This window comes from Canis lupus, chromosome 2 (genome assembly GCF_003254725.2).
Source record: "Canis lupus dingo isolate Sandy chromosome 2, ASM325472v2, whole genome shotgun sequence".
NCBI classification, from domain to species: domain Eukaryota; kingdom Metazoa; phylum Chordata; class Mammalia; order Carnivora; family Canidae; genus Canis; species Canis lupus.
In genome coordinates, this window is record NC_064244.1 from 36,380,996 (window position 1) to 36,399,262 (window position 18,267).

An 18,267-nucleotide genomic window follows, 5' to 3' on the forward strand; every position below is an offset into this window, starting at 1 on the left:
GCCAGCTGGTGTTTTAGATGTCTTGGTTATCTTTTTGGTGTAACAGATTACCGAAAAAAATTAGCAACTTTTTTTTTCCCCTAAAGATTTTATTTATTTGTTTAAGAGGGAGAACACATAAGCAGGGGGAGAGGAGGGAGAGAAGCAGGAAAGAGGCAGAGGCAGAGGTAGAGGGAGGAACACTCCCCACTGAGGAGGGAGCCTGATGTGGGGCTCAATCCTAGGACCCTGAGATCATAACCTAAGCTCAAGTCAAATGCTTAACTGAGCAGCCCAGGTGCCCAAATTTAGCAGCTTTTAAAACAACACCAGTCATTTTAGTATTTCTCACAGTTTCTGTGGGTTGGGGATTGGGCTAGCATTTGGATGGGTGGTTTGGGCTTAGAGTTTCTCAGTGGGTTCCAATTGGATGGTGGCAGGAGCCAGAATAGTGAGGGTTTGAAGCAGCTTAAGGCTGGTCAGCCATGGCTGTCTTCTTTTCTCCTGGTCTCCTTCCTCTCTTTCCCTCTTTCCCGTCTGTCTGCTCTATACAGTCTCAGGGCCTGTCCATCTGGTCTCTCAGTGGGAGATAGTTTGGGTTTCCTCACAGCATGGTAGCCTCAGGGCAGCGGAAGGTGTAAAGAGTGAGTATACTAGCAAAGAAAGCAGAGACTGCATGTAGCCTTAGAAGTCTTACAGCCTTCCTTTTGCTCCTTTGGTTGAAGCAGTCATAAAAGCCTATGTAAGCCCACCCACTTTCAGTGGGAGAGGGGATGCAGATCAGCCTCTTGATGGGAGGAATATTACAGAATATTACAGAATATTACAGTATGGCACGAAAAATGTATAGAAGTACTCTTGCAGCTGGCTCTGATCACAGGCCCTGCGGTCACTGGTATAGAGCTCCCCACCGTGTTACAGCCTTTCTCCTTTCTTCTGGGCTTGTTAGCTACAGCCTGAGTACATTTCTTCTTCTGGTGATGTGTCTTTTCTCTATGGATACTCTTAATATCTTCATTTTTTCTTTTAGTATTTTACATTTCATTATCATGGTCCTATGTGTGATTTTTTTTTTTTTCATTGTTTTTGGGAATTGGGAGACTTTCTGTTTTTGAGGATTGGTATCTTTCAGTAACTTTGGGAAATTTTTATCAGTTATCACACTTTGAATTTTGCCTCCTCTTCATATCTCCTTCTGGATATAACTCCTTTGGAGATAGCTAAATATTTTCAAGAAAAGCATATTTTTCATCTGCTTGATCTCTGGACTCCATTCTACATGATTTCTTTGATTCTATGTTTAAGTAATTTTTAAGTTTTGTCCAATATGTTGATAAATTAGTCCCCAGTAAGTCTTCCATCTCTGGGCCTCTCTGTGGTGCATTGTGGTGCAGTGTGTTGGGTTTGTGTGTGTGGTGGGGAGGCATTACAGAGGCTAAGAGGATTGGCTTTGAAATTAGACTGGTGGCTCAGTAATGTTAGATGCATTTATATTATTGTTGGCTACTCTGCCAGCTGCCCCTTGACCTCTACTACTTCAAGTTTTTCTTCCTGGCTTTCTTTTCCTAAGGCCATAAATATAGGAATTTATCAGCATCTCTTTCCCTTCCATGTATTACAGGAGAATACACCAAAGTTCTTTCAATGTCAGAAAGGGAATAATGTCAGGAAAATAATATTGTTCAAATAGAGAAACATAAAGAATTTACAGAGTCGGAAGAGATATTAAACATTGATCACTAGGTGTTCCCTAGTTTTCATACAATGGAAATAGAGTTAGACTTGCTCCCTTGTTGAGCCATAGTCCTTTTCCAATCCTGTCTTTCTAGAAATGAGCATCACTAAATTATTCTTTCACACAGTCTTTATTTGGGGGCTGTTGACCTTCTGCTTTTCTAAACCTTAAAAGAAGAACTCTTTTGTGTTTGATCTTATTTCACTGGAAAGTGAATGACAGAGACCAGTTTTGCTGGATGTTTGGGACTACCAAGTGTTCAGTGAATTAATAGTAAACACCTCACTGGGTTCTTAAGAAGTTTATATGAATTAGTATATATATTGTTGGGACAGAGCTTCACACATAATGAGTTCTGTGTTAGGAGCTTGATAGTACAATAATTAATTTTCCTAATAATTCCTTAAATTTATTTTATATTTTTAAGTCCTTGTATTATCCTATATTATCCTGCTTAATCCACTTTTCTCCTTCATAAAGGAGGAAATTGTGGTCTAGAGAGAGAAAATGATTTATAGAGCCATACAACTGATGAGTTACAGAGGCAGTAATCAGACTCTGATTCTGGAGTCTGCATCTTCTGAATCAGAGATGACTGCTGTGAATAATAATGATAATAATAATAGAAAAATAGATAAAATAATGTCTTTCCATGATATCACTCTATTTCCTCAGCTTTAAGGTGGAGGAAATAGGAAGACTGGCAATCTAGAGGTACATCTCAATTTGTACAGGAGAATCATGTGACATCTTTATATATGATATATGTGTTTGTACAAAGCTCTCCCCAGGAGGTGGAAATAGACAACATAGATAATAGGATGGGTTTTTTATTTTCCTAACATGCTTTTTCACTCATCTTTCCTGTCCATTTCATTTGCATTATTCTCCTGTAAAAGTACCTGCTTTTCTCTTAGCTTCAGATGAGGATTTGTGAGCAGATTTGTTCCATCATCTTGGAGATGTGTGTGGTGAAAGAGAATTCCCCTGTATCGTAGCCTCTGAGATGAGGCAGCTCTCTCTGTGTGAGGTCTGAGCAGCCTGAAGCTGACCTTGTCCCCTTCCCTTGCTTGAAACCCTTCATTATTTTTCCCTTGCTCTCGGGAAATGGACCACAATCTGCATGATCTGGCTCTTGATTCCCTCAGGCTCTTTTTCATACCACTTTGCCATTTGCTCTGGGATTCAGCCATACTGGCTCGCTTTCAGTTCCTCCCAGGCTTCATGGACCCTGACCACAGGACCTTTCACCTACTGTTCTCTACTCCCCTGAAAAGACAGTAGATGGAATATAAATTGTTTGTGTTTGATCTTATTTCAAATAAGAATATAAATTGTTTCTTGCTAGGTCTTCTGTGTTTGTGTGGTATTGTGATACTAGGGGGTAGTTAAGTTTTACCATATGCAGTCACATTTCCTTTCTCAACAAATTAGGCAGGTTTGCTAGTTTTCTCCCTTGTTTAGACAAAACGATTGGCAAAGGCAAGAGAAGAGAAACAGGAGCCGTAAATTCTTAAATGGGGCCAAAATCAGGGAAAGAAATTCCTGTTTTTAGGCAATAAAAGAACACTATGTGATGAAACTGTTGGATTCCATTTGTACAGTGGGATACTACTCAGTAGTAAAAAGAAAAAGAACTATTGATTTGTACAACATAGGTGAATTGCAAAAGAATTGTGCCAAATCAAAGAAGTCAGAAATAAAAGAGCACATAATATGTGATTCTATTTATATGAATTATAGAATATGCAAACTGATCTGTATGACAATTCAGTATTTACCTGAGGGTGGACCTGGAGGGAGGGATGAAATTCAAAGGACACAAGGAAATTTCTGGGGGTGATGGAAATGTTCATTAGCTTGATTGTGGTATTGATTTTTATGGATGTATATAGAAGTTAGAACTCATAAATTGACATGTACAGTTTATTACACATTAGTTATACCTTTGTAAAACTGTTCAAAATCTACTTATTGAGCGCTTCCTCTGTTCTGTGGCCGGTTTGGGCTCTGGGGACACTGGAATCAGCAAGAACAGACAGTCCCTGGCCTTAAGGAGCTTACAGTCTGATGAGGAGGGAGACATGATTGGAATCGTCACCTACAAGGACAGACCATTCCACCTATGATCAGTGCTGAGACAGAGTACATGGTGCTATGTGAACGTGCCTTGGGATATTTGACCTGGTCCAAAAAGACCTTTCTGAAAAAAGATGATGGAGCCAAGATTATAGAAATTCAGAGTCAAGAGCAGACCCTTATCCACCCTGAAAATTAGGGGCGTCTGGGTGGCTCAGTTGGTTAAGTGTCTAACTCTTGATTTTGGCTCAGGTCATGCTCTCAGAGTTATGACATTGAGCCCTGTGTGGGGCTCTGTGCTGCGCAGAGTCTGCTTGTCTCTATGCCCTCCTCTCTCCCCCTCCTCCTGCTTGTATGTGCATGTGTGCACACTCTTTCTCTCTCTCAAAAAATAAAAAAATAAAAACTTGTGTAAGTCAAACCTGTTGCAGATATTATCAACTAGAGTTTATTTAGCATGGGTTGATGTACCATTATGATGTGCTGGAACTAAATTAAAACTAGGGGTGTTTGGCTTGAAGTATGACATGGTTTCCAGGTTTTAGCTGTGTGAGTCTCTTGCCTGAGGGGAAGGTTTTTGCTCGACTTCCCACCTTGCTGTGGTCATGAACACTCAGGCTCAAGAAGATGGAATGGTCACTTTTGTTCATGTGACATGTCTGTGGTATACTGGAGAGATGCACAACATAGCCCATGTGACAGTCTGTATGCTCCCAACAGGGAGAAGATGAATCCGTCACCCTGAAATCCTGCACACGGCGGAAAACAGACTCTATTGAGAAGAGGTTTTGCTTTGACGTAGAAGCAGTAGACAGGTGAGTAGCTGTCACATTCTTCTTAGGAACAAATATTGCTGAATTTATATATTTTTTGATTTTGTTTGTTTGTTTGTTTTTACCTTTTTCATTCAGTGAGAGCTTTCCTGTCCTCTAGACTCCCCCCCCCCCCCCCCCCCCCCCTTCTCCAGATACTCACTCGGTTTGGAATAGACCTCAGGCCAGCTGCTGGTCTGCACGGGTCAGTACAGCTTCTCCACTCTTGTAGGTTCAGTGTTCAGCTTCTGGTCTGGTTTGCTTTTAACAAAGTTAGGGCTTTTCCAGAGAAGTGATGTGTCTTTATCTCCGGAGCTTGAGTAGGCGTTTGATGAAAACTGTTAAGCATGATCATACGAGCTATTTGAGATTTTTTACTCTATTTATTTATCACCTACATTTTCTTTTTTTTAATGTAAATTTTTAAATTTAAAAATGGTCCAAAAGGAATCTAGGAAAGTGAAGGGTGGAACAAGTCATACTCATTTAAAAAAAGACAGCTTTTGGTTGTAGCGTTTCAGCACCATGTGTATGCACCCTGGAAAAACAGCAAACCACTTGTAAAAGCACTTTTTGCTGAGGAAGCTGGGTGTTGTAGTCCTCAATATTTATGGAGCCTCATTAAGCTGTACCATTTTGTGGTGTTAAGCTAGTTTGACAACATTCCAGTTCTTTGAAACACTTTACTTGGCAACAGGTTAATTCCTTGAGTGAAAGCCACGTGTTAAGCTTATTTGTGCTGTCTGTTCAAGATCAGCAGTGCCAGCGTTAAAGATTCCTAAATCTTAGCATGATTCTCCCTAGAATGTCATTTACTTTCTTCCCTTTATTCTCTCTCTCTCTCTCTCTCTCTCTCTCACACACACACACACATACACACATACACACCTCATTTTCTGAAGCCAATACTTCTGCCCTTTTTGGAACATTGGCCTATGGCCACTTGTTCCTGGTTCTAGAAGATGCAGAGACTGAGTGCCTTCTGGGGGTGTTGGCATGTTTGGAATGCCTTCTTGTGCCCTGATGTCTCCCTATACTGTGACTGCTAGAGCACCTGTGGAGGGAGCATGCCCTTTTCACTTTAATCATATCATGGAAAGTACCTCATCTCTTCAGCTGTTAGCCATTATACCTTGGACTCTCAAGTTAGGCAGCCAGGGTCTAAATTTGGACTTTGCTGTTTAGTAGGCATGTGACTTTCAGCTATAACTGCTTAATCTCTCAGGGCCTAGATTTCCTTATCTGGAAAATGAAGATGGTAATAGTACCTGGTTCCTAGAATTGTAATGATTCAAGGAGATAATGTACATAAAATGCTTGGCAGGGTGGCAAATAATAAAACCTGTTATTGGTTAATTAGCCTATACTGCATGTTCACCAGACTTGATTTTGTAAGGTTAGACTCTAAATGATAAGAAGTGAACATGATTTGTAAAGAAAAGAAAGTACCACAATTCTTCACCGTGTTTGGGGATGTGAGAGGGTAATGGGGAAGGGGTACATGAAGATATATATAGGTTGAAGTAGTGGGAATCGCAAAATGTCTGCCTCACACCAAAATTGGTAATTCTTGATTTTAAACAAATCCTAACTCAGGATGCTTTAAGCACTGTGTCTCTGTTCTCAGTATGGAATCTAAGGGAACTCATATTGTTGGCATCCATGAAAGAGGTGGAGAAGTTGTGTGAATTTAGAGGCAGAGGTAGTTGCTTGATGCTTGTCGATGGTTTCTAGAGACTGTTGTCCCTTTGTATGGTTATTCGGAAAAGGATGTGCCTCATATTGCAGCTGTCCCTTAGTTTGAAAACCAGCCCAGAGATGATTTCTATAGCTGAATTGTTTCCTGTTTTCTTCCTCAGAAGTTTTCCCAGAAGTTTTCGAGAGGTTTTTTTTTTTAAGGCAATTAAAACTCAGCGAGGTGCCTCCGTCTCATTTCCACCTTGCAAATACTTCCTACCATCTTTCCCCTTGATTATACCCTTAAAGCTTTGCATGTCCCAATTATAAGCTGAGAGCACATGTGTCACATTGAACATACTGAGTGGGTTTGGGAAGTGGATTTCTCTTAAATTAACTGTTTCTGGTTCCCTTCGGTTTGAGTCTGGGTTCAGAAAGAGGCTGCCAAATTTCCTCTTAGTAAGCAGGAGGTGCGTAGCTAGTTGTGTTGTATTGCTTATATTTAAAATTTTCTTGTATATTGTGGTATTGGGACACTTTAAAAACCCTTCTGGCTGGGGAGAGACTGTCCCTCAGAGTTAGATAATTCTAAGAGATAGCAAAGGGCAATGCCTGGAGCATGCCATTGACATGCAAATTAAGCAACCCAGGCCCTGCCTCCTCCAGTTTGCCCTTAATCCCCAGGAAGCAATACTCCTCTGCTTTAGTCATCTGAGGTCCCAGGTGCCAAGCCAGGAGGGCCACTCCTATAGTTTAGAGCCTTCTGAAATTATTCAGACTAGCCAATAAACTGTTGATCCTGCCCTGCTTTGCATTTCTCTTGGAAACTGCAATAAGAGCTGTCAGCCAGACTCTTCCATCAATTCTGCCAACAAGAAGCCCCTTGGGTGCTGGCTCTTTCCCATATGGCTCTGTTAGGTATGCCATTCGGGCACCCTGTTTCTAGGACTTGAAAGTATAAGAAATTTTGTTTTCTGAGCTTGAGCATCTTCTGTGCCTCCTCTTGGGGCCACACCTGTCACCTAAAATAACATAGAACATGTATGAAATACTTCTCTGTTTTCTATGTAGGTCATTATCTTTGATCTCAAAGATTAGGTTACAGTTGGGCAGCATTTTTCCTTCTCTGTCTCCTGTTTTGACTCCATGTCTTTCTGCATTATTCTTAGCCATACAGGAAGGGACTAAGGAGAGAAGGAAAAGCATTTCCATGGGTTCATTGGCAACATTCCTGGGAACTCTGCCCGGAGTCCTGTCCTCTGGAAGATTCCTACACCTTGGTTTTTCCCCAGTGTGTTTTAGCAAGGATGTGATTCCTGCTGCCTTTCCAACCTGTGCCTTCCACAGATTTCTCAGGTGTACCTGAATGGCTTGAGAGGAAGAGGGACAAAATACAAGTTTAGCACCTAGGAAATCAGGAAGTAAAAGAGGGACTGGTTATATTTATAGATGTTTATGTAGTGGCTATTAATGTTTTACTCTATTAAGGTATAGATACATGCTAAAGTAGTATTTTTTGACGTAGAATATATTTAGGGTTGAATACTTCTATCTTTTAGACTCAGTGCTGATAGTTTATGTTATTTTTTAACAGAGGCTATAGCCTTTAGGAAGTGATACTCTAGCAGGTCAGTATTTTTGAGTTGATGACATCACCATGTCTTACTGTGTGTTGAGAACCACCTGCACTCAGCATCCACAGGGGTGCTTGTTAGAACTACAGCCTCTTGGCCCCTGCCCCAGACCTACAAAGTCTGACTCTCTTGGAAAGAAACTTTGAAATACACTTTGAGAACAAGCTCTTCATTTGTCTTTTATTCTCATTTATAATTGGTACATTAAACACCATACCTATTACAATACAGATTTTTCAGAGTGTATAAGAGATGTTTCCTTATGAAAAACATTGTAACAAGGAACAAGAGTAAAACAGAACAAAAATCCAGAAAACCGAGCCTTCTTTATGAAGGAGCTTAATTCTTACCAATACGGAGGAGACGACTACGGCTAGTAGAAAACGTCATTTCCAGCCTCTGATAAGATGACCAGGAAGAAGGCAACAGCAGCCACTATCATAAAACTCGCTTTTTAAGTTAAAGATGGAAGGGAACCAGAAGTAAGAGAACACTTTCTAGAAGCTGAATGCTTTTCATATATGTCTCAGGTTATTCTCCCTACACTCCAAGGAGGATTGTGCTTCACTTAATTCACATTTCTGATGATGAATCTGTAGTTCAGAGGTGTGAGTCTTCCCCCAGGCTTAGGAAGGATTTGAACTGAGGTGTGTGGGTGCATACTGCAGGGCACTTTGCTGCCTCAGAACTGAGGATACGTTAGAAATGTTTCCAGTGAGAAGCCCCGGGGCTGTCAGAACTTGGGTTTCAGAGATACCACTGAGTGTTCAACTTGCTGGATGTGAAATCTGTGAAGTGCTTTCTCACCATAATTACTTGCACGTGGCATCATAAACAAATGGATGAACTGAAGCTGCAAACTAGCTTCTGTTCTTATATTTACTACTTTATGACCTTCAGAAAATCCTCACATGGCTAACAGTTCAAAGAGGCAGTGCAGATAGGTGCCAGGTACATCACACACAGGTGATGAATGGTATGTTTTGTGTGTTTTTGTTTTTTGGTACACCTCTTACACCTTTTATTTTTAAGGTGACAGTTCTATTTGGGGAGGTTAGCATGAGTAAGGAATAAAAGCAACAGTGCCATTTATCAGTTGATTTCATTGTATCACAATGCATTGCTGTTACTTTGTTCCTCCTGAAATCCTGATGATTAATCAGGATTAATCTCCGATATTCATATCCTACAGGAAGAAGTGTTGTGACTCTTTGACCCCTGAACAAGCTGGAAATCAAAATAACTGTTAATTCAGAGGTTTGGGATTCAGATCTATAGTTCTTGAACCTTGTGTCAGAGGTTCTCTGTAAACTGAATACATTTCAGAAAGTTACTTTTAATTCTTGTATCTAATTGTTTTTCCTTTGATATTTCAACTAGGCCTATAGTTTCAGGATCTTACACCCTTCTATGGTAACTTCACATAATTACTTAGTTCCACATAATCACATCTTATCTGTCGGTATTCTCTAGTGCCTGCATGCCTTTGATTCCTTTTCTCAGAACTGGTTTGTGGGGGTGGGGTGGGGGTGGGGAGTGGTTCAAACCTGAGAATTTGTTAAAGACTCTGGGACAGTTGTGAGTAAGTATGTTACAGCCTGTTGTTTTCATGTCTTTGTCTTTCCTTCAAAAGGGTTTTATTGTTACCAACACTGACAAGTTTATATTAGTAGAAACTTTTGTGTCTTTGTTCAGTTCCAAAGTAAAAAGTTGTGTAGGTCAAGATATCATGTCCATTAAATCATTGCGATACTGCTTTGAATTTCCCTTCTGCTTTTGTTTTTAAATTCAGTTTCAGGACTCTAGCATTAAGACTATTTTAGGGCTTTAAGTAAGTGTGTAGGACTTGGAGTTGCTGTAGGATGTTGCCACAATATGATACAAAGAGGAGTATTTTCTTTCTTAGAAGAGGTTTATTGTGAGTTAAATTGTGTATCCCTCGATTCATATGTTGACTAATCCCCAGTATCTAAAAATCAAAATTATTTGGAAACAGTGCCTTTACAGAGGTCATCAAGTTGAAAGGGAGGTAATTAGGGTCTTTACAGAGGTCTTCGAGAAAGTGAAGTCATTAGGGTGGGCCCATAATCCGGTAAGACTGATTGATGTCCCTATAAAAGGGGGTAATTTGGATACCAAGACAGATTATATACACAGGGAGAATACCATGTGAATGCGAAGGCGGAGAAGGGGGTGATGCATCTTCAAGCCACGGAGTGCCAGAGGTGGCTAGTAAATCGCCAGAAGCTATGACTGAGGCATGGAAAGGATTCTCCTTCACACACCCCAGAAGGAACCTCCCCTGCTAAGTACTTGCTCTCAAATTTAACAGCCTCTAGACTTGTGAGATGCTAAATTTCTGCTATTGCTGTCACCCAGTTTGTGGTACTTTGTTACAAGCAGTCCTAGCAAAGGAACTCTGCATTGAATAGGGAGTACCTCTGTCACTCAAGCAACAGCAATACCCCTGACCTCCTTACTTATTTATTTATTTAATTTTATTTTTTAAAATATTTTATTTATTCATGAGAGTCACAGAGAGAGGGGCAGAGACATAGGCAGAGGGAGAAACAGGCACCCTGCAGGGAGCCTGATGTGGGACTGAATCCCAGGACCCCAGGATCATGACCTGAGCCAAAGGCAGATGCTCAACCACTCAGCTACCCAGATGTCCCCCTAACAGCCTATTAGATGGATGGGCCGGCACACACTTGTTGAATAATCCCACTGGCAAAAGGCCCCACTGTACAAACAACATATTGACATAAATTATCTTCCTTATTCTGGATACTTTTGATGGTAGCCTAAGCTTTCTTTAGCTTAAAAAAATATATATCATTCTTTCTTCTTAATAAAGAAGCATTCTTTTGTGTTTTTATATTACCTTGCCGTAGCACCGAGCATTTGAAGGTTTATATTTTATATTGCTGAACTGAATAAAGACTGGATTTATCATTTTTTTCCCTAAAATTATGTCACCTCTTTTTGAAGGAGTTCAATGTAAAATTCATGGGTAGGAATGGGACTCCCATCTAAAAGTAGCTGTTAGTGGTAGTGGTATGTGAGTTACTAATACTTGCCAATTGGTGCTTCCCTTCAGTCACTGAATAATTAACTCCACCATGCAGCATCTTATGGAAATTCATGAATAAGAATAGAGAAAATATTTGTTCAAGCTCAAGGATCATGGTGGCAATCTTCTCCCAGCATCTCTGGATTTGTTTAAAGAAATTTCTCACAGATGTAACACATGGATATTTTCTCCCATATGTTTTCCAGGAGGAGCCACTAAACCATATGGAAAATAATAGAAACAAAAGGCTTCGTTTTGATGCACTGAATCAATGTAGTCTCTTGAGTGGTGGTGTTTATATTTAGGGAAAGGAAACAATTAGAGTGCTGTATTTTTTCCAGGATTAATTCCAGCAGAAGTCCTTACATTTGAAGACGTTATGTGGAGTACTAAATGGCTGATTCCCAATATTGGCATGGGGGCCAGGACAAGCATAGTCCTTACCTTCGTGGAGTTTACTTTTGACTATAGAAATGCATACACATACAGATTTATGCAACTAAAGGTATAAACCAGGACGTTGAGTGTTTGAGCAAACTTGGAGGACCAGAAAGCTGTAGGACGAATATAACAAACCCAGGGACTTAATCCTGCTGTTTTTAGAGAGATTGATGGCATGACCAGAATACCATGAATCTATTCCTTCTCTCATTCCCTGCCTCCCTCCCTCCATCATTTATGAAGCGTAACTAACTACCTGCCACAGATTTTACCAGCAGTGGAAGTAGAAAGTTTAATAAAGCACTTTGAATCTATCGGACTTTCCTTCTTAAAAGTTGCCATCTGATTTTGCTTTCAAATTCAACCTGAAGTCCTAGTGCAAGTTTCCCACGAATAGGTAAAGACAGACACCTTTTCTTTTTCTGACCAGCACCGACCTGATGTGCCATACCCACTATCTACTCTAGGGTCATCCTACTGTATGTACTGTGCCTTTGCACTATGTATGAGCTTTTCCTGGTAGTGGTTGGCTGGTTGTTTAATTAGCTATGTTGTATATACCACTGTTCAACTCTAAATTTGTGTGTCAGATAATATGCTTTCCAGAGGCACAATCACGTCTTACAGTTTTTAATACAGTACTGTGTGCATATGTTTGTTTATTTTGTTGCTTAAGGAAGTGTAATTTCTTAGTTAGATTATTTTGTTCTTTCCTTTGGGACTTTGCTAAACTATTTTGTAAGATGCTCCAGGAACTTAATCATGTTAGTTACTATTTAAAATAAAACTTGAGCAGGTACTCATGTAATCTGCATTTCAGTATAGGTAACGTGAAAAAAATTCCAGGAAAATGAAAGCTTGGTTAAAATAAGAATAGTGGAGACTTGGAAGATTTGTGGAAGATCTGAAAAACTCTCCGAAACCCTCCAATTAGCTTCCACACTTATTTCAAGGATGTTTTTATGGAGGCTGTGCAGTGCCGGTAAAAGATGCTAGCAGCCTTGAGATTCAGTTTGGGACCTGCCCCTTACTAGCTGTATGACTCTGGGCAAGAGCATTAGCCACATGGATAAGATGAGGCTAATCATACCTCCTTTACAGGATTGTTTTGAAGATGGAATATGATAATAATACTCCTTCCTCATGCAGTCCTGTGTTGGAGAAAGTTGTGCTTTAAAATTTTTTTTCTTTACCCAATACCTGGGAATTCATTGTTCTCATGTTGAACCTAACCTTGGGTGAATGTTTCTTTTGAGCCTGTTCTCTACCCCTCCCCCCCACTCATTTTGAATGATACTCATTTTCCTCTAGTGGAATGAGGTTTCAAGTCATCTATAAACTAGGAGTGAATATAGGTGCATTAAATATATATGTGCAAAGGGGCTGCTGGGGGAAGATTTCAGTTTTCAAATTATATATGTGGTAACGTTATTTGGATATATTTCCTATAGAAGATAAAAAGTTGTATGCCTTTCTTCATCATTTATTGTCTCAAAAGGGAACTGTAATAAGGTAAAATAATTCTGTTGCTCCTAACTTGGTATGTGTTGTGTGTGTATGCACTTGTTTGTATATCTTGGTGAGGTTGTGTAAGTGTAGGATGGTATGTATTTTCCAAAAAAGATCGCATTATGTAACAGACTTGCTGCAGTGCTCAACCTCTAGATGGCAGTTTTGTATATTTATTAGTAACTATTAAAAAAGTTCTATTGAAAATTAGCTGTCCTTTATATATCCACAATTAGGAGTCAGTGGGGGTTGTGTGTTTGTGCTTATAGAAGAAATTATGCAAATCACTCCTTAAAGAAAAGGTATGGAATGATTCATTCCTTCCTCTCACCCTTTTGTGATGGATCATTTTGTACCCCTTCCCTACAAAAGCAAGCATGCTCAGTTAATCAAGCCTCTGTAAACATTACATTTTACCTTGCTTTATAAATGAAAAGTGTCAGGCTCTTCACTTCAGGGATGGCTTATTTCAAGATGGTGAAGAAAACTGATGTGTGATTTTGGCTGTCCGATGTATGCTGAGCACCAGGCAGATCTGCTTTTCCTTCTTGGTGCAGGGCGCCTTTATCTTTTGCAACAGATGAATCTATTTTTCCTGGTTCCAGACTTCTCTTCCCCTCCCCTCCCCTTCTCACCCCTGGCTTGAAATAATATTTGAATTTGCCTTCCTGGTGGTTGGATTAGAATGCTAGTCTCAGTACCACTGACATTTCAGACAGGAAATGGCTTTTCCTTCCTCAGAGGGTGTTCTGCTCTAACTTCCATACTTGGGTGGGGGTAAACGGGGTGGCGGGGGCAGCGGGGAAGTATTGTGCTTTCTGGATTACTTCTTGGCTGTTAGATAAAATAAGTGAGTTGAGAAGTTCTTGGAATCTTAAATATTCATGCAGTTTGAACTTGTCATTGACAAGTAGTCCTTTCCCTCTTCTTTTTTTGTAAATTGAGAGCCTGTTTACTGTTGACTCTGGTTTAAGTAAGAATGAGATGGGGTGGTTCATGGATTTTACAAAGGAAGACTGGGGCAACCTTACTTATACTCTTCAATCTGCATACTGAAATTTGGTGTTTTGCTAATGGAGAATGCCAGTTTATGAGGCAACTTCTAAGTGTAAAATGAGTTTTTTTTAAAAAATCTAAACCAAAATGTTGCTGTTAAATAAATATGAAAAGAGGAAACAACTCAATCAGTAAATTCCACTTACTTACATTTCTATTCACTATGAGCTAGATAGTAAAAATGAAAAATTAATAAATGAACTAATAAATTTCTTGAATTAGACAATTTTTTTTCAATTTTTTATCAATGGTAGTAACATGTATTTTTGTTCTCCCTGAGTCTTACTCATTGTGGCAATTAATAATGCTGTCTCCTGTTGTTGCTGCTGCTTCTCTGTTAAAATTTGCTTTCTTCTATGCTAGGAGATACCTAGCATCATGGCTGGCACATTATAGGTAAAAAGTATATGTTTCCTTTAGGATCATGCAGCTTAATGTGCCAAAGATTGCTTTATCTGGGCTTCCTGATGTTTTATGACTGCACTCTCCTTTAAAAGAAAATATAGGAAATTATTTGATACAATTGGCAATATTTACTATTGAGAGTCTTATTACTACCATGGTATTCATTATTTTAGGACCTTTCCTCTCAAGAGGTTAGTGCTACATTCAGTCATAATAAGGATCAGATCCTTTCTAAATTGATGAGAAATCAGCTTCTGAAAACTTAAGGTGTAGGGCGGGGGGGAGGGGAAGGAGGGAGAGAGAGAGCAGGAGGGTACACAAAAGCTGTGTTTCCCCTCTTTCCTTCCCTCCCTTTAAGGCAGAGGGAGCTGGTCACTATGGATCCCAGGGCACATACACTGCATGCACATGGGGGCAGTACAGTATTGTGGTTATGTATGGGCTTTCTACAGAGTCAGCAGACTGGCTTTAAGTTGAGGTGTTGCCACTTACATTTTACAAGACTTTTAAAGAGGTATAATAATACCTACTTCGTAAAGTTATTTTGAAGAATAAGTAATAATGCAGGTAAAGTCCTCAGCACAGTGCTTGGCACATAGTAAATTATTCAGTAAATATTAGCCACAGTTAATAGGTCCCTAGTTTGTAGCTTCTGGTTTCTCTCTCAGGTTTCTCTGTGTTTTTGCATAATTCAGGTTACAATGGCATGATCTTTTCATGAAGAAGGATCTGTAATGCACAAGGAGCTTCTTCAGGGGGTCATTATCTCAGCATATGTATAGCTGTGCATATTGTTAAAATTTTATCTCCAAGTAGATTAATGTTGCCCTCCAGTGATGACAGAGGGTCCTGAGTATTGGGGGGGAAAGGGGAAGTAGCCTATGTTCCTCTTGTTTTTAAGAGCTAGAGATGCTCTGCTGAATTTTAATGTGAGATGAATCAAGAATACAGACACACACCACTCTTCTGGTGTATCAGATGACTTTATCATATGCCATGATAACTTAGGATGGAGTTCAGGTAGAGAGGCAGAGGAGGACAGACACAAACACTAGAAGTTGCAAACTGGCGGTCCACAGACCTGTTTGGTTTGGCTTGAGTAATGTTTGAACCAGCATGTTGAAGTTGGAAAAATCTGGCAATGTTGATCCCCCTCCCTGTGTGCCAGCTGTTTATAGAGCTGAGAGGTAGACACTCCCTCTCCGCGGGGCATGTATGTATTTTCCACTTTGCTGCAGTCCCCACCATGCCCTATTGTTTCACTATGATGACAGGTGACAGCTTCCACTTTGCCTTGCACTTGCACTGTTGTTTTTCCCATAGAGCAGAAATACTCTTGTTCCTGTGACTATCAGAAAGTAAATGTGCAAAAGAAAATATAAAGGGCTACATGTTATAAGGAAAGTGAGACTGAGCCTATTTTCCTTGAGGCAATAAATACTTTTTTTATTCAATTTCACTCATTTTGCTTACTTGCTGTTCTCTGTAGATGTTTCAGTCTGTAATCTCATAGACAAGAAAGAAATGTCATTCTCTAAGATTATTTGGAATGATTTTGGCCATATCTCTGTGTAAATGAAGATGTCCTGAACCTTGAACCCTAATAATGGTTGGGAACCTGTTTTCCCAGTAGCATTTTAGAAGCAAAGGACCACTTCTTATCCCTGGCACTTGTGCAGCTCTTTTCAGTGGTGGATGGCAGCCTGTTCTCCAAGCCTTCACCATTCCCTGTCTTCCTATATAAGCATATAGGATTCACATGCAGGCTGTGGGAATGTGTGTTTCTGCAGGTGCCATAGTCCTTCTTTTATTCTGAACTTGCCCCTTTCATGTGCTGTAGTGTGGTTGGGAGCTGGGGGACGAACTTTTGCCAACAGAAGACTTAGAGTCTTATGAATGAGTAACCTCTAGATCTTTGGAGGTTGATTTAGAAAGAATAGTACTGTTAGATTCTGAGTGTGTTTGTTTCAGTGGGGTGGAGTTAGGAACAGCATTTCCTTGTCCAGTAGGAAGTGGTGGAGTTGCCAAGCCACTGAGATCACTATTGTTGACTCAGATTCAGGAATAAGATTAGAGCAGGAAAGCTGTCGAATGGCCCTGGAGTCAGGCCTGATTGTGATTCTGCTTGCTGTCTGCTGCTGAGGAGGCTGTGAGCTGACATCAGTGGTCCCAGCTCCTGGATGTGGCAGTGAAGAGTGTACTGTTTTCCATGGGCTCTTTCTGGAGGCCAGCGTTGAAGGCGCTATGGTGCTGGGGCGCGGTTTGCCCTGTGACAGATGAGTAATGGTCTGCATCTCTTCCCCTGTTGTGTGAGAGGTGGAGTGCCAGCTTAGAGAAAATTGCAGATACTGTTCACAGTTCTTAAGCTGGTAAAGATACAGCACTAACCAAGGGTTTATTCAGAGTCAAAATGATGTGCCATATCTTATACGTTGTATCTTGGGCTTGAGCTCCAAAAAGGATTGCAAGTCCTTTGTCACTTTTCCCAACTAGTGGGCAGAGGGGGCTCCTTCACAGATTTTCTAGAATTTGCTAAAGACCCCTTCTTTGTCCTTATCGATTTATCTGACTTTAATTCCAAAAGGGGGAAGTAGGCCACTTTGATGCTTTACTCAGGAGGAAAAAGGAAATGGTCATGATGTCAGAGCCTGTGTGTCACTGCAGCCCCTGGCTTGACTCCTTTTGTGGTAGAGGTGTGATTTTCAGTGCTGTCTATGATTGTTCTGGGGGTGGGGTCATGTGTATCAGAAGCACCTGTGGCTGCTTTCTTTTCTTTTTTAAACTATATACACCTGGCCTTCTCCCTCCATAATTTTCATCCTACTGCATACTTGCCATTTTTTCCCCTCCACGTGCCACCTCCATTGGCCCCAGTGATAACTAGTTTTTGGAACATTTACAGTGTGTCTGACACTTTGAAAAACTTTATGAGCATCTCATTTAACCTTCACAATGACTCCTTGAAGTAGGTACTGTTTAAATCTGCAGTGTAAAGGATAACATGGAGTAGTTCAGTTACTTGTCCTCTAGGCATTTATGCAGCAGCAAAGCACCAGAATCAGGATAACTAGTGAGCCTAAATTATTGATGACAAGGCCTGTCTCTTCACTTTGTATGTATGTATATATGTATTTAAAGATTTTATTTATTAGAGAGGTGGGGAGAGAGAGAGAGCGCGCGCGAGAGAGAGAGAGAGAGAGAAAGAAAGAAAGGGCTGGTGGGTACGAGAGTATAAGAGTAGAGGGAGGGAGAAACAGTAGTCTCTCCACTGAGCAGGGAGCCTGATGCGGAGTTTGATCCCTGGACTCCGGGATCATGACCTGAGCCAAAAGCAGACGCTTAACCAACTGAGCCATGCAGGTGTCCTTCTCTTCAGTATTTAAAAGACTTTATTAAAAAGTTGAGGTGTAATCCCAGTAAGATGCACAAATCTTAAGTCCATATCTTTATGACAACCCCCCAACCCCTACCTGTGTAACCACCCTGATCAGGTTATAGAAAGAACATTGCTGTTACCTGAGAAGGCTTCCTTCTGGTCATTGTCATACCTTTTCCCCAAGATGAAATCACTGTTCTGAATTCTGTCACTATAAATGACGTTGACTAGAGTTTGAACATCATATCAATGGAATCATACTGTTAGTAGTCTTTGTGTCTCGATTGTGTTTTTCATTATTATATGAGGGGGCCTGATGTGGGGCTCTATTCCAGAATCCTGGGATCATGACCTGAGTGGAAGGCAGACAGTTAACTGACTGAACCATCCAGGCGTCCCAATCATCTTTAAACTAGTAGACCATACTGCCAACTCACTGTGGTGCTTAGAGGAGGGTCTAGTTCTTTTTGATGGTGGAGGACTTGAGTGGT

At 40.4% G+C, this 18,267-nt stretch overlaps 1 protein-coding gene across 17 annotated transcripts in view; it reads left to right on the plus strand.

The window, feature by feature from the left end:
- ARHGAP26 (Rho GTPase activating protein 26) overlaps positions 1-18,267 on the plus strand; it is a 418,559-nt gene that overhangs the window by 136,521 nt on the left and 263,771 nt on the right. For all 17 annotated transcript variants that reach the window (XR_003136017.3, XR_003136019.3, XM_035713919.2 and 14 more), the window contains one exon: positions 4,514-4,608. Coding sequence is in view for 15 of the 17 variants with exons in the window: in XM_035713919.2 (XP_035569812.2) it covers positions 4,514-4,608 (95 nt within the window). In the remaining 2 variants the exon portion in view is untranslated. The remainder of the gene's footprint in view (positions 1-4,513; positions 4,609-18,267) is intronic.